Source organism: Corythoichthys intestinalis, chromosome 5, assembly GCF_030265065.1.
Source record: "Corythoichthys intestinalis isolate RoL2023-P3 chromosome 5, ASM3026506v1, whole genome shotgun sequence".
NCBI lineage: Eukaryota > Metazoa > Chordata > Actinopteri > Syngnathiformes > Syngnathidae > Corythoichthys > Corythoichthys intestinalis.
This window is the reverse complement of record NC_080399.1, coordinates 59285784-59298321: the sequence shown is the minus strand read 5'-3', so window position 1 is coordinate 59298321 and position 12538 is coordinate 59285784. Positions and strand designations below refer to the sequence as shown.

General features: G+C 37.6%; 1 protein-coding gene across 6 annotated transcripts in view; it reads right to left on the bottom strand.

Annotated features, from left to right (window-relative positions):
* ppp6r3 (protein phosphatase 6, regulatory subunit 3) overlaps positions 1 to 12538 on the bottom strand; it is a 94555-nt gene that overhangs the window by 65643 nt on the left and 16374 nt on the right. For all 6 annotated transcript variants that reach the window (XM_057835737.1, XM_057835733.1, XM_057835734.1 and 3 more), the window contains exons 4-8: positions 10069 to 10255; positions 9859 to 9996; positions 5657 to 5722; positions 4861 to 4973; positions 3071 to 3184 (exon numbers count right to left, since the gene is read on the bottom strand). In XM_057835737.1, the coding sequence (XP_057691720.1) occupies positions 3071 to 3184; positions 4861 to 4973; positions 5657 to 5722; positions 9859 to 9996; positions 10069 to 10255 (618 nt within the window). The remainder of the gene's footprint in view (positions 1 to 3070; positions 3185 to 4860; positions 4974 to 5656; positions 5723 to 9858; positions 9997 to 10068; positions 10256 to 12538) is intronic.

Sequence of the window (12538 nt, the reverse complement as noted above, 5' to 3'; positions counted from 1 at the left end):
ATCTTTTTGTATCCAAATCCGGCTCTTAAACTTCTCCACAACAGTATCTCGGACCTGCCTGGTGTGTTCCTTGGTTTTCAAAATGCTCTCTGCACTTTAAACAGAAGCCTGAGACTATCACAGAGCAGGTGACTTGATTACACACAGGTGGATTCTATTTATCATCATCGGTCATTTAGGACAACATTGGATCATTCAGAGATCCTCACTGAACTTCTGGAGTGAGTTTGCTGTACTGAAAATAAAGGGGCCGAATAATATTGCACGCCCCACTTTTCCGTTTTTTATTTGTTAAAAAAGTTTAAATTATCCAATAAATGTTGTTCCACTTCACGATTGTGTCCCACTTGTTGTTGATTCTTGACAAAAAAATTAAATTTCCTATCTTTATGTTTGAAGCCTGAAATGTGGCGAAAGGTTGCAAGATTCAAGGGGGCCGAATACTTTTGCAAGGCACTGTAAATATTGAGAAATTATTTTATAATTAAATATACTGTACAGAAAGTAATTTTGGAAAAATTTTAATTTGTGGGGTGCCGCGAGATTTTTCCAATGTAAAATCGTGCCGAGACTCAGAAAAGGTTGAAAAACACTGCTCTGAACGATGGTCTTTGTTTTTTGTTACTGTACCATTAGAACTCGTAAACGAGCTTTAGAAGACAGTTGTTGTTGTTTTTTACCTCACTATAAAAATGTTTATCTGGTACTGTACTTTCAAGTGTATAAAATATTATCTAATGCAGTGATCCTTCGCTACTTCGCTCTTCAAACTTCGCGCCCTCAGTCCATCGCAGATTTATTTCAATTAAAAAAATATATACAGTGTTTTATTTAAATATGTTAAGATATGTGCATGTATACGTGTACAAATCATTGTTTTCTTTTATATATATATATATATATATATATATATACTGTATGTATTAGAGGTGTGCAAAATTTCCGATTCTTAGATTATTCGCGATTCGGCCGTGGAAGATTTGAGAACGATTCACAAACATCCAAATTCCGATTATTGAAATATGCCAAGTAAAGCGGAAGTACAACACACTCAGCGCGCCGCGCGGTCAATGAGCAACGGAGCGAGAGTAGCTAAACATCATGCTTCTCATTACCCGGCCCCTCGGGTAATGCCAATGCTCAACTCACGGCTCTAGCTCAACTCATGCCACGAGATAAAAAAACACAACAACATACCTGAAGCTGCTACAAAAGTACGTCATCCACATAATGTTACGGTAGATATCATTTATATAAGACTAGATGCACTACGGTAGCGGTAGCGTTTGCAGCACATCTACAAAAAGCTAGATGCAGACGTAGTAAACGGCCGCCATCTTAAAGCAGTACACTTCTCTGCAAGGCTGTTGTAGCGAACCTTCCAAGCAAACCTAATTAACTTTTTATCTAAAATACTCCTAAATCGGTAAAATATTGACTTGAATCTATCTTTAAAATAGTTTTAAAACTTTCACATGTCGAAAGTTGACAAAAGGGAAATTATGGATTAACGGGAGCAATTTTAACAACTTTAACGGTTGATTCACAACATTAAATTAATTGAATGTAGTTTAAAGCTGCTGATACAGAATGGGGACTGGAGTTTTTTATTTACTGTTATTTTTGTATATTTGTTTACTGCTATATGTTAACTTGATACTGAAATAGTAGTTTGGTTTAGCCTGAGAGTATTTTTGAACAATTTTGGAACAAATGTACAAAATATTTTAAAAAAAAAAAAAAAAAGGGAGGGTGCATCAATAATCGTTTTAGAATCGAATCGGACCATCTGAATCTAATCGTAATCGAATCGTTAGGTGCCCAAAGATTCCCAGCTCTAGTATGTATACATATATACACATATACATACAGTGGTACCTCTACATACGATCGCTTCGACACACGAACTTTTCGACATCCGACGTAAAATTTGACTCGCCATTTGTTTCTACATCCGACGACATGCTCGAAATACGACGACAATGGCAGCACCGCAGACGAATGCACGGCGGATTTTCTTGTGTGACAAATCAACACAGGTTTCAGAAAAGGTTGGTACAGGTGGTGAAACAAGGAAAAAGTTGACGCTTACCTTCTAAATGAAGATGCAAATGACAGAAAAATATGAGCGTAGGGTGGGCATCCGTGAAATGGCTCAACAATACATCTCCACGGTCCTCCTCCGACCATCGTTCGCCAGTCTTTATAAGTTAAGCTGACAATTCTTATTGTGGTAACATCTCCAGAGAAATCGCCAGCTTCGCCACGTTTTCATCATTTCTTTCACAACTTATTCAACACAAAACGCCTGCTGTCTGCCGCAATTGACGATGTTCTCAAGAAAGCATTGAAAGCGAAAGTAAACTTTCACCCGCTCCCCTCCCTCTTTGTCACGTCAGCGCCGCGGTGCCTTCAGGTACAGAAAAAAACGTCCGCCTTATTAGAACCCGTTTCGTTACACTATTACAGGAATTATTATTATTATTATATTATTAATCCGATTTTTATTTATTATTTATTTGTTTTGCTATATGTAATTGCCATTTGTAATAGTACCAGCAGTATTTTTTAAGGATTTAGTGCAGGTTTTTGGGCTGTGGAACGAATTAATGGAATTATAATGTATTCCTATGGGAAAATCCTGCTCGACATACGACCATTTCGACTTACAAACAAGCTCCTGGAACGGATTAACTTCGTATGTAGAGGTACCACTGTATATGTCTCATTTATATCATAAACATAAAATTTGCAGTGCTAAAACACATTTATTAAAATATACATATCAGCTTTTTTTTATTTATTATTTTACTTTAGGAGAAAATGTCTTATATGTATCTCTTTAGATTGTTATTAAATCTGAATAAAAACATTGAACACACACACCCAAAAAAAAATTTAATGTCAATAAGCTCCGCCTCTACTTTGCAGATTTTTTATTTTTGCGGGTGTAGCGGTCCCCATTAAGCACGAAAAATGAGGGATCACTGTAATCTATCTGGTGTTTTAAAAAATACCTATGGCGTGACAAAATTAAAATAGAAAGAGTGGAAAAGATCACAAGACATACGCTGGTCGTCTTGTTTCAAACAATGTCAGAAGAATCTGGATAACACTGACAATTGCAGATTCATTCTTCTCCTTGTCAAAGATATGAGACAGCAGTTTTTCCACGGTGGTCTGCCTGAAGAAATACAAGAAGATCAATTATAAACATTGTTGAGTCTGAATTCACTGCCTTTAGAAATCTTAAATCATTAATCATCAAAATCATATAATATTTTCCAGACTGTAATTCCCACTGTTTTGCAGTTTGGCTGTAACTGCAATTTATACTCAGGTGTGACTTATATAATTTAAAAATATAGAATTTAACATGTTCCTGAATGCTATTTCACACTGACTGAGCAGGGTGTAAACTTAGCCCACAACTAACTGAGAGCCGGCATGTTTTATGATTAAAAAGCTCTAAGAAGTAGTGAGCTTGAATAAAGAATATGTTTATATTTATTATATCCTTTTTATTTTAATATGTTTAACTTTTTTATAAGTATTTTAGCTTAAATTACGACTTTAACAGTGAAAACCGACCGACTTAACGCAGAAATTCAGGTTACATTGCCAGTGTAGGAACGGACCCCGTTCATAAGTCGAGACTCCCTGTATAATTAATCCTGATCGGGGAACAGAGGGCACGCTTACTCGTGCTGGACGACAACTTGGTCACTGCAATGAAGTAACTGAAGGAGCTAAGGCAAAGTAGGCAAAGCTACTAGAGCTAAACTATGCTGACAGGACCGTAGATGAGCTGAGTATTATCCAAAACGGTGAGTAAAAGGCTTTATGCGTGTTATGAAAGTTGAAGAAAGCAGTCTTTCTTGGACTTAAGTGCTGTAACGTAACTAGATAAACTGAACGAAGCTTCTTTAGCAGTAGCACTGCGTGGTGTGCGATTCTGTGCAAAGCGGCTGGACGTAACGATGAGAACAAGACGAAAATGCGAAATAGTTTCTGTCACATGTTCACAATGTGTGACATTTATGTTAACTTGGCCTGCATCATAGCTGTGTCTGTTTGTGTCACTTATGTGACGTCCTGCACCCCCCCCTTCCTGACTCACCATGCACTGTCCTCTCCAGTCTCCAGGCACACACAGTAAGATTTGTTTTATCTTGGCCAGAGTGAATATGCAATGTTGCTTTAGCCTTTAAAGGTCTGCGCTGAGTGATCATCAAAAACTAAATGTAACTCGCTGCTTTAGCATAGCATTCGCGTTAGCACTAGGCTGCGCATTAGAGAGTCCTCTTAAACTCTTGGAATTTGTTTTTTTAAACGTTCAGTTCGTGGGATCCAGGTGGGTATAATTAATTGAATTGAAAAAAATGTACTGTTTTCCTGCTGAGTGTGTATTATCACCAAGTCGGCGTTGTCCTTGTAGACGCTACAATATGTGCTCGTCAGTCAATGTTCATTCGAAATAGTTGGAAACCTGTATTTATTTATTTATTTATTTTACATAGGAAAACATTTTTAGACAATACAGCACATTCCCAGAGGAGACAGTTACCCGGTGAGAAAAGGTGAGACAAATATGAGTTCTCTTGTTTCCCCTATTTCTCAAGTACTGCTTAAATCTAAAAAAAAAAAAATCCCCCCCCCCCCCCCCCCAAATCATTCCCCTGTGTCTCTTCCCTTTTTAGCGTACTTTTGTTCCAAAGGTCCTCTTAGGGAAAGTAATTCAGGTGAAAAAAAAAATATATTAATGACAGAATGCAACGAATAAGCTAAAACTGATCTCAAGAGATGAATTGACAGAACAGATTTTCTCTATGGTTTTGCAAAGGACTATACAAAACATACTTTTCAAGTGTAGCCAGTAATGGGTCAGGTTGTGGGCATCCTTGGACCTGGAACATCTGGTCTCTGCTCAGTCTGATGATCTCACATAGTGACTGTGAGGCATTGGAGTGTCTCTGTGTGAAATAAAAAATGATATATATCAAATAATAATCATATGAAATAATAATAATACCAGTAATCTGAAATCATAAAGTATTTATAGGATTTCAGTTTCCTCACATTTTGTCATAGCAATTTATCTGTCCTCAAATTCATCTCCCTCAAATCCTGTGCACCTGATATGATACCCCTGTGTGTGATTTTAGCCATTTTAAGTGGGATTGAATGTGGGGGTTTCTTAATTTATTCCTCAACAGAAATTGCATTTATTTAAAATTACATTTTACAGAAACTTTTTTTCTTCTTCCAGTTTTAATTGTTTAGTTCTATTACTTGAATCTCTCAAGATTGTTAAAATTGATATTAAATATCCATATGACCAAATATGTTAGAAAACACACAGGCTTCCATAGGTTGATAATAGGTTTGATAATTAAACGAAGAATACCCCTTTAACTGAACACCGTTGCTGTAAAAGGATTTTTTTTTACACTTGGCCATAGTAGCAACACCTTTCAATTTGATTTCCAAATAATTTGCGTCCCAGGTGAGTACCATGTATTTACCAAGTATTTATGCTTTGTCTTGTTTTGAGATAATGATTGTGAACATTATGTCAACAATATTTTTTTGACAGTTTTACAATGTGATAATGACATCCAAATATTAGAGGGAGAAAAAAAACTGTGAAACTTACATCTTCATCCTGAGAGGGCTGTACCATGTCCACAAGGTTCTCAATTATATTTTCCTGATTCAGCCACTGAAATGGGAGAGAAACAAGTATTCTGAAAGAAGTTTTCTGGTCTCAATTTTTTTTGTCACATCTGTAGTATTTCACTTTACATAAAAATACTTTAATGTGAATGAATGTGTCTGCAAAGCATCAGAACAATGACAAAAAGCACAAAAAAACAAAACGCAGGGTGACATAGCACCATGTGTCTGTTTAGTACGGATGTATTTGTGATTTCAACTGTTGGGACGTTTAGGCCAGATGAGTGGGACGTGAGTCTCCATGAAGCACCCACATCTTATACATAACCGATTCTCATCCACATACTAAAAATGCCTGGGTCTGATTAGAAAACAATTACAATTGCCCTATTTAGATTGAAATCATTCACTAATGAAGATATATAAACAATATGCTTTATAGGCATGGCAGGCAGCCAGCCTTTTCCCCCGTACCCTAGCCAGGCTAAAACAATTGCCATAAAATAAATTATAAAAATGTGAAATGTTTTAACGGCACCTGGTAATGCGTTTGAAAGCTAAATGGCAACATGCCAAAAGTATTGGCACCCCTGCAATTGTGTCAGATAATGCTCAATTTCTCCCAGAAAATGATTGCAATTACAAAGTCTTTGGTCGTAATATCTTCATTTATTTTGCTTGCAAAAAACACAAAAAAGAATAATCATTATCATTTTACACAAAACTCCAAAAATGGGCCGGACAAAAGTATTGGCACCCTCAGCCTAATACTTGGTAGCACAACATTTAGACAAAATAAATGCAAACAACCGCTTCCGGTATCCATCAATGAGTTTCTTACAATGCTCTGCTAAAATTTTAGACCATTCTTCTTTGGCCAACTGCTACAGGTCTTTGAGATTTGAAGGGTGGCTTCTCCAAACTGCCATTTTCAGATCTCTCCACAAGTGTTCTATGGGATTCAGGTCTGGACTCATTGCTGGCCTCTTTAGAAGTCTCCGGTGCTTTCTCTCAAACCATTTTCTAGTGCTTTTTGAAGTGTGTTTTGTGTTATTGTCCTGCTGGAAGACCCATGACCTCTGAGGGAGACCCAGCTTTCTCACACTGGGCCCTACATTATGCTGCAAAAGTTGTTGGTAGTATTCAGACATCATAATGCCATGCACACGGTCAAGCAGTCCAGTGCCAGAGGCAACAAAGCCACCCCAAAACATCAGGGAACCTCCGCCATGTTTGGCTGTGGGGACCGTGTTCTTTTCTTTGAAGGCCTTGTTTTTTTTTCCCTGTAAACGCTACGTTGATGCCTTTTTACCAAAAAGCTCTACTTTTGTCTCATCTGACTAGAGAACATTCTTCCAAAACCTTTTTGGCTTTCTCAGGTAAGCTTTGGCAAAGTTCAGCCTGGCTTATTTGTGTCTCTGGGTCAGAAGTGGGGTCTTCCTGGATATCCTACCATAGAGTCCCTTTTCATTCAGACGCTGGCGGGTAGTACGGGTTGACACTGTTGTACCTTTAGACTGCAGGACAGCTTGAACTTGTTTGGATGTTAGTCAAGGTTGTTTATCCACCATCCGCACAATCTTTCGTTGAGATCTCTGGTCAATTTTTCTTTTCCGTCCACATCTAGGGAGGTTAGCTACAGTGCCATGGGCTTTACACTTATTGATGACACTGCGCACGGTAGACACAGGAACATTGAGGTCTTTGAAGATGGACTTGTAGCCTTGAGATCGCCCATGCTTCCTCACAGTTTTGCTTCTCAAGTCCTAAGACAGTTCTATGGTCTTATTTATTGTCTCCATGATCAATGTGGTACATGCAAGGACACAAGATAGAGGTTGAGTCAACTTTAATCCATTTTAACTGGCTGCAAGTGTGATTTAGTTACTGCCACCACCGGTTATGTGCCACAGGTAAGTAACAGGTGCTGTTGATAACACAAATTAGACAAGCATCACATTATTTTTCATTATTTTTGTCCAGCCCATTTTTTGGAGTTTTGTGTAAAATGCTAATGTTTTTTTTGTTTTTGTTTTTTTTTTTTTTTTTTTATTCTCTTTTGTCTTTTTTCATTGCAAGCAAAATAAATGAAGATATTGCTACCAAAGCATTTGCAATTGGAATCTTTGTCTGGGAGAAATTCAGCATTATCTGACAGAAGGGGTGCCAATACTTTTGGCCAGCACTGTAGTTGATATGTGATCACACCAGTTACAGCTCTTTGCCATTGCACTGAATTGCATTATGTTTTTGTTCATTAAAACTATTTCAACACTGCCTTTTTGTAAGACTATGTTCAAGTATTGTTAAATGAATTGGTTATAATAACAAATAACGCTTTTAATTTCAATTCCTGTCAACTTAACATTACCAATGGGCCATCAGTGAACTTCTCTACCAATTGTCTTTGCAAAATTTCAAAGAAAACAATGAACAAAGTTGTGATGATGTTCAACTGCTCATAAAGAACAAAAAAGAAAATGTTTTTTTTTTTTTTACGATGAAAGATGGAAATCTAATCTTTCTTTTAATCTTTTTGTAAGTTCTGCTTTCATGTAGCAATAAACCACGTTATTCAGTGGCGCTTGAAAGAAGGGGATGTCTTGTGACAAATGGCTGCGAGTGAATGAGTTGCACACAAAAACAAACTCTGGGACATGTCAGTTTTCGGCAAAAATACTCAAATTATCCTACAGTGTCAGCATCGTCAAAGTACTTGCTAGGTTTTGCCAATTTTTCCCCAATTTTTGTCTTTTTTTTGCAGGGAGGTTGCAATTTTTTTGGCTTTTGGCACAGTGTTTTGCGTTTTTTTTTTTTTTTTTTTTTTTTTTGTAGGGGGCACCTACAAAGTTCAGTAGCAATTTTTGTGATTTACCCAGACTAGTATGCAATCGATGCAATGAGCAACCCTTCTTCAGAGAGAATAGTAGCACCCTACCACTGTCTCCCCCGCTGATCTGCATCAATCTCGTGATTATCCCATAACACCCCCTGCTGATGGCTTTTCATCATTACTACGGAGAAACTTAACCCATGCTTAATAGCGTACCGCACAAATGTTATTTTTAGACCGTGACGTCGCCATCGTAACGCGGAAGGGGTAGACACGCCCTCATATACAATCCATGTTATTTCTGCTTGTTTTCTCCGGTAATCTTTCAAAAAATATCATGCTGATTAAACACTGCTGCTATGGAACTTGTAGAAATGACTCTAGAAATTACGACATATGAAGGATGTTTTCTTCATACGTTTCCCGAAACCAAAAACTCGGAAGAAAAAACGTGAAGAATGGATCAACTTGCGTGGACGTCAAAAAGACCAGTTTAACGCCAGCAATGTGAAGCCATTCACATTTCATAAGCAGTAAACATTTTGTAGAGGGGCCATGGTCCTACAGAGGATGAAGAGGTAAGACATTTTGATATTTTTACTTATTTTTTAGCGTGGCGTTTTGCCGTGCTGCTTCTGTCTGACAATGAATGACCAGGAAAAAATTTAAATGGTATCTGACTGCCACTGTTGTTACCTTTCCTGTTGTAAAAAAACAACTTAGGTAAGGGGGAAGTGTAAATAAATTAGAGAATTAAGATTTGTTATTTATTAAAAAATATTCAAAGTGTTCGCTGGCTGTCACTGAGTAGCATTTGCAATCGCTACACAAAAATAGCAATGTATATTGCCCCAAAGAACTGTCAGAGACGTAAGACAACCAGGGGATATAATATATGAGAAAAACAGGGCATATGGTGGTAAAGGATAGATTGTTGAAACAGGAGAATGTCTTTGTCAGTGGCGAAAGGCAATGCACACAAGAAAAAGGTGTCGATAAAAAAGCTAACTCTGGATCAGGTCAGTTCTTTTTCCCGTCTTTTTCACCCCTCGACACTCAAGCCATCTCTTTAACTGAACATTTGTCTGTTCTTCCAAATCTTTACCAGTTAATTTGGCACCAGGGACGTCACTTTCGGACAGAATTGGTAGGTTTAGCTCAGTAAACATCTCGTTCGTACACTATTTCTATGCATTTACTATTAGGGACAAACGGGAGGTTGACCCGCCTAGCAACAATTGCTAACGTCATGAATATTAATGAGCAAAAGTTATGTGTTGCTTGCGGTACGCCATTCAAGGAAAGACAGGGTAAATCATGAATAACTATTAAACAATCCTACTACTCACATTAAGGACATCCTGTCGTAAAAGTGGTGGTTCAATACATGTGAGCATCCTGAGTAGCAGGTCCATGATGGCTGAAGTCCCTATGTGTTTGATCATAAAGTTTACAAAGTCCTCTCTCTTTCGAAGAAACCCTACTATCTAGACACACAAAAGCATCAAATTATTCTTTGTCCGACACCACAGGTCGTATCAATTTCCCCAAACGCTCACCTGTTCAGGTTTACGTCCTATGAGAATAGAAAGAACTTTAGAGAAGAAGCTGGCCAAAAGTGGATTAAGAGGTGGCTCATTCTGAAGAAAGCTATACAGTTTTATCAGCAGTTTTTCATCTTCCACTAATCTGTCATTAATTTGGCTCACGTCTGATGTAAGCAGTTCACATGATATGTTGGGATACCTATGGGGAAAAAACAGGCATATGGAATGCATATCTTGAAAGCAGTCTAGAGGTATGGCTTGAAGATATATGCAAGGCATTATTACATACACCCAACAGTAAAAAACAATAATAACGTATTTTAACCATCTAATCCTTTGATGTACTCAAAAAATACCCAGGATTCTAGACAAAAACAGTAAATTAAATGCATGCTGCATTGGTAGAAAGCATTTTTATGTTAAATTTGATCAAATACCACACACAAATAGCACCTGCTAGTAGGTAACAGTACAAACAAGTCATGGTTCGGTACGAACAGTGGTCTGAAACAGTATATGAACCTTTTAGAATTTCTCACAGTTCAGCATAAAATCCCCATTAAATGTGATTTGATCTTTGTCAAAATCACACAGATGAAAAAACTGTCTGCTTTAATGAAAACCACCCAAACATTTAAAAGTTTTCATATTTAGATAAGGATAGTATGCAAACAATAACAGAAACGGGAAAATAAGCAAGTGAACCATCACATTTAATATTTGTGGCCCCCTTTGGCAGGAATATCTTCAACCAGACGCTTATCACCACTCATCAGTGATTGGGCACACACACGACTTAAAATGTTTGGTAAAAATTGGTTTCAATTGCTTTTTAAGTCTCCTTGAGAAGAGGGTTCACTTACTTATTTTCCCCCTTCTGTCATTGTTTGCATGCTATCCTCATTAAAATATGAAAACCTATATATGTTTGGGGTTTTTTAGTCAAAGCAGACACTGTATTTTCATCTGTGTGATTTTGACAAAGATCAGATCACATCTGACGGTGATTTATGCAGAAATGTGGAAAAATTCCAAAAAGTTCAGATACTTTTTCATACCGCTGTACTTTAGTACGGAGTTCACAGTTCGGTACAATAGGTTAGTTTTTTCTATAGGCTGAAAGAAAAAGCAGCTCTTATTGAAGTGCAAAATAAATCGAACTGCTTTTGTTCTAACATTCTTTAATTCACAGCTAAAAAAAAACACAAACTCGTTTTTTTAGGGATGGACTAAGGTAACAGAGTCAGGTAGCCAGCTGGTAACTTTTTTAATGAAAATAAGACACTACCATTTTCAGTGTTGGATTACACACAGTTAACGTTCTAAAACAGAAAAAGCCTCTCTTGATATAGTGCAAAATAAATACTCAGTGTTTCAATTAATTCAGCCTAGGGCTAGAGCAAAATAAACATTTCCTGATTTGAAAATATAAAATAAATACATGATTCAAAAGACCGAGGCAATCAGGAAGTAGAAAAATAAAAAGCCTTTATTAAATCATGGCTTTGTTCAGATTAAAAATGCCGACGTTTCTGCCGTGGCGGCCTTCATCAAGACAAACAAAGTGACTCTGCTTTCTACTTCCTAATTCCTGAGTGCCTCGGTTTTTTGAATCATTACTTTTTTGATCCCCACACCGAAGAGCACCAGAAGTATACTTTTTACACCCAGCAGCAGTCCATGCACCTCATGTTATACTAATAAAAGAAATACTTTTTAAAAAGTGTTAGGAATACTGCATTTAATAGTTCCTACGGAAGTGCAGAGCTGCCAGCGTTAGTGAAACATTTCTACCAGGGCTTTTGCCAGCTCGTTTTAACGTACTGACAACTTGTGTCAACCTATTGGCAACCCATTTAAACCCATTGCTAAACTTGTTTTAACGTATTGCTAAGCTCGTTTTAAGGTATTAACATCTTGTTTTAATGTATTGACAACCACATTTTAACCTAGTGCCTGCCAACCTCGTTTCAAAGTATTAGCAAACTCGCTTTTTTTCCCCCCTCACTTCGTGACTAGGATCTCCCAGTTCGAGTGGCGTTCCAATGATATGTTTCCTGGTCGGAGGTTGGAAACCTCTGACTTCCCACCTTCCTTGAATGCAGCATGCTTATAACAACGTGACGGAGAGGCGCATCCGTAGCTGAGTATAACTGGGAATTCCCAAAGCCTGAGGAACGATGGGAAAAGGTAATGTTTTTAGACCTCAGCACTAAGTAGTTGGTAAAACGAGTTCGCCAATACGCTGAAACGTGGTTGGCTTTACGTCAAAACAAGGTTAACAAAAGGTTGAAACGAGGTTAGCTATAGACCCTACTCACATGACGTCACAACCACGCCTCTGCGCCATATTCTCTGTCAGCTCGTCGTGTTTACGCATTACTGCTACGTAAATTCCTCCTATTATGGCGTGTTTTTCTGCTCGTTAACATTATTAATCAAAATGGTGAAGGTGTTTGTGGTGGTTGGTTGCAGTAACAGA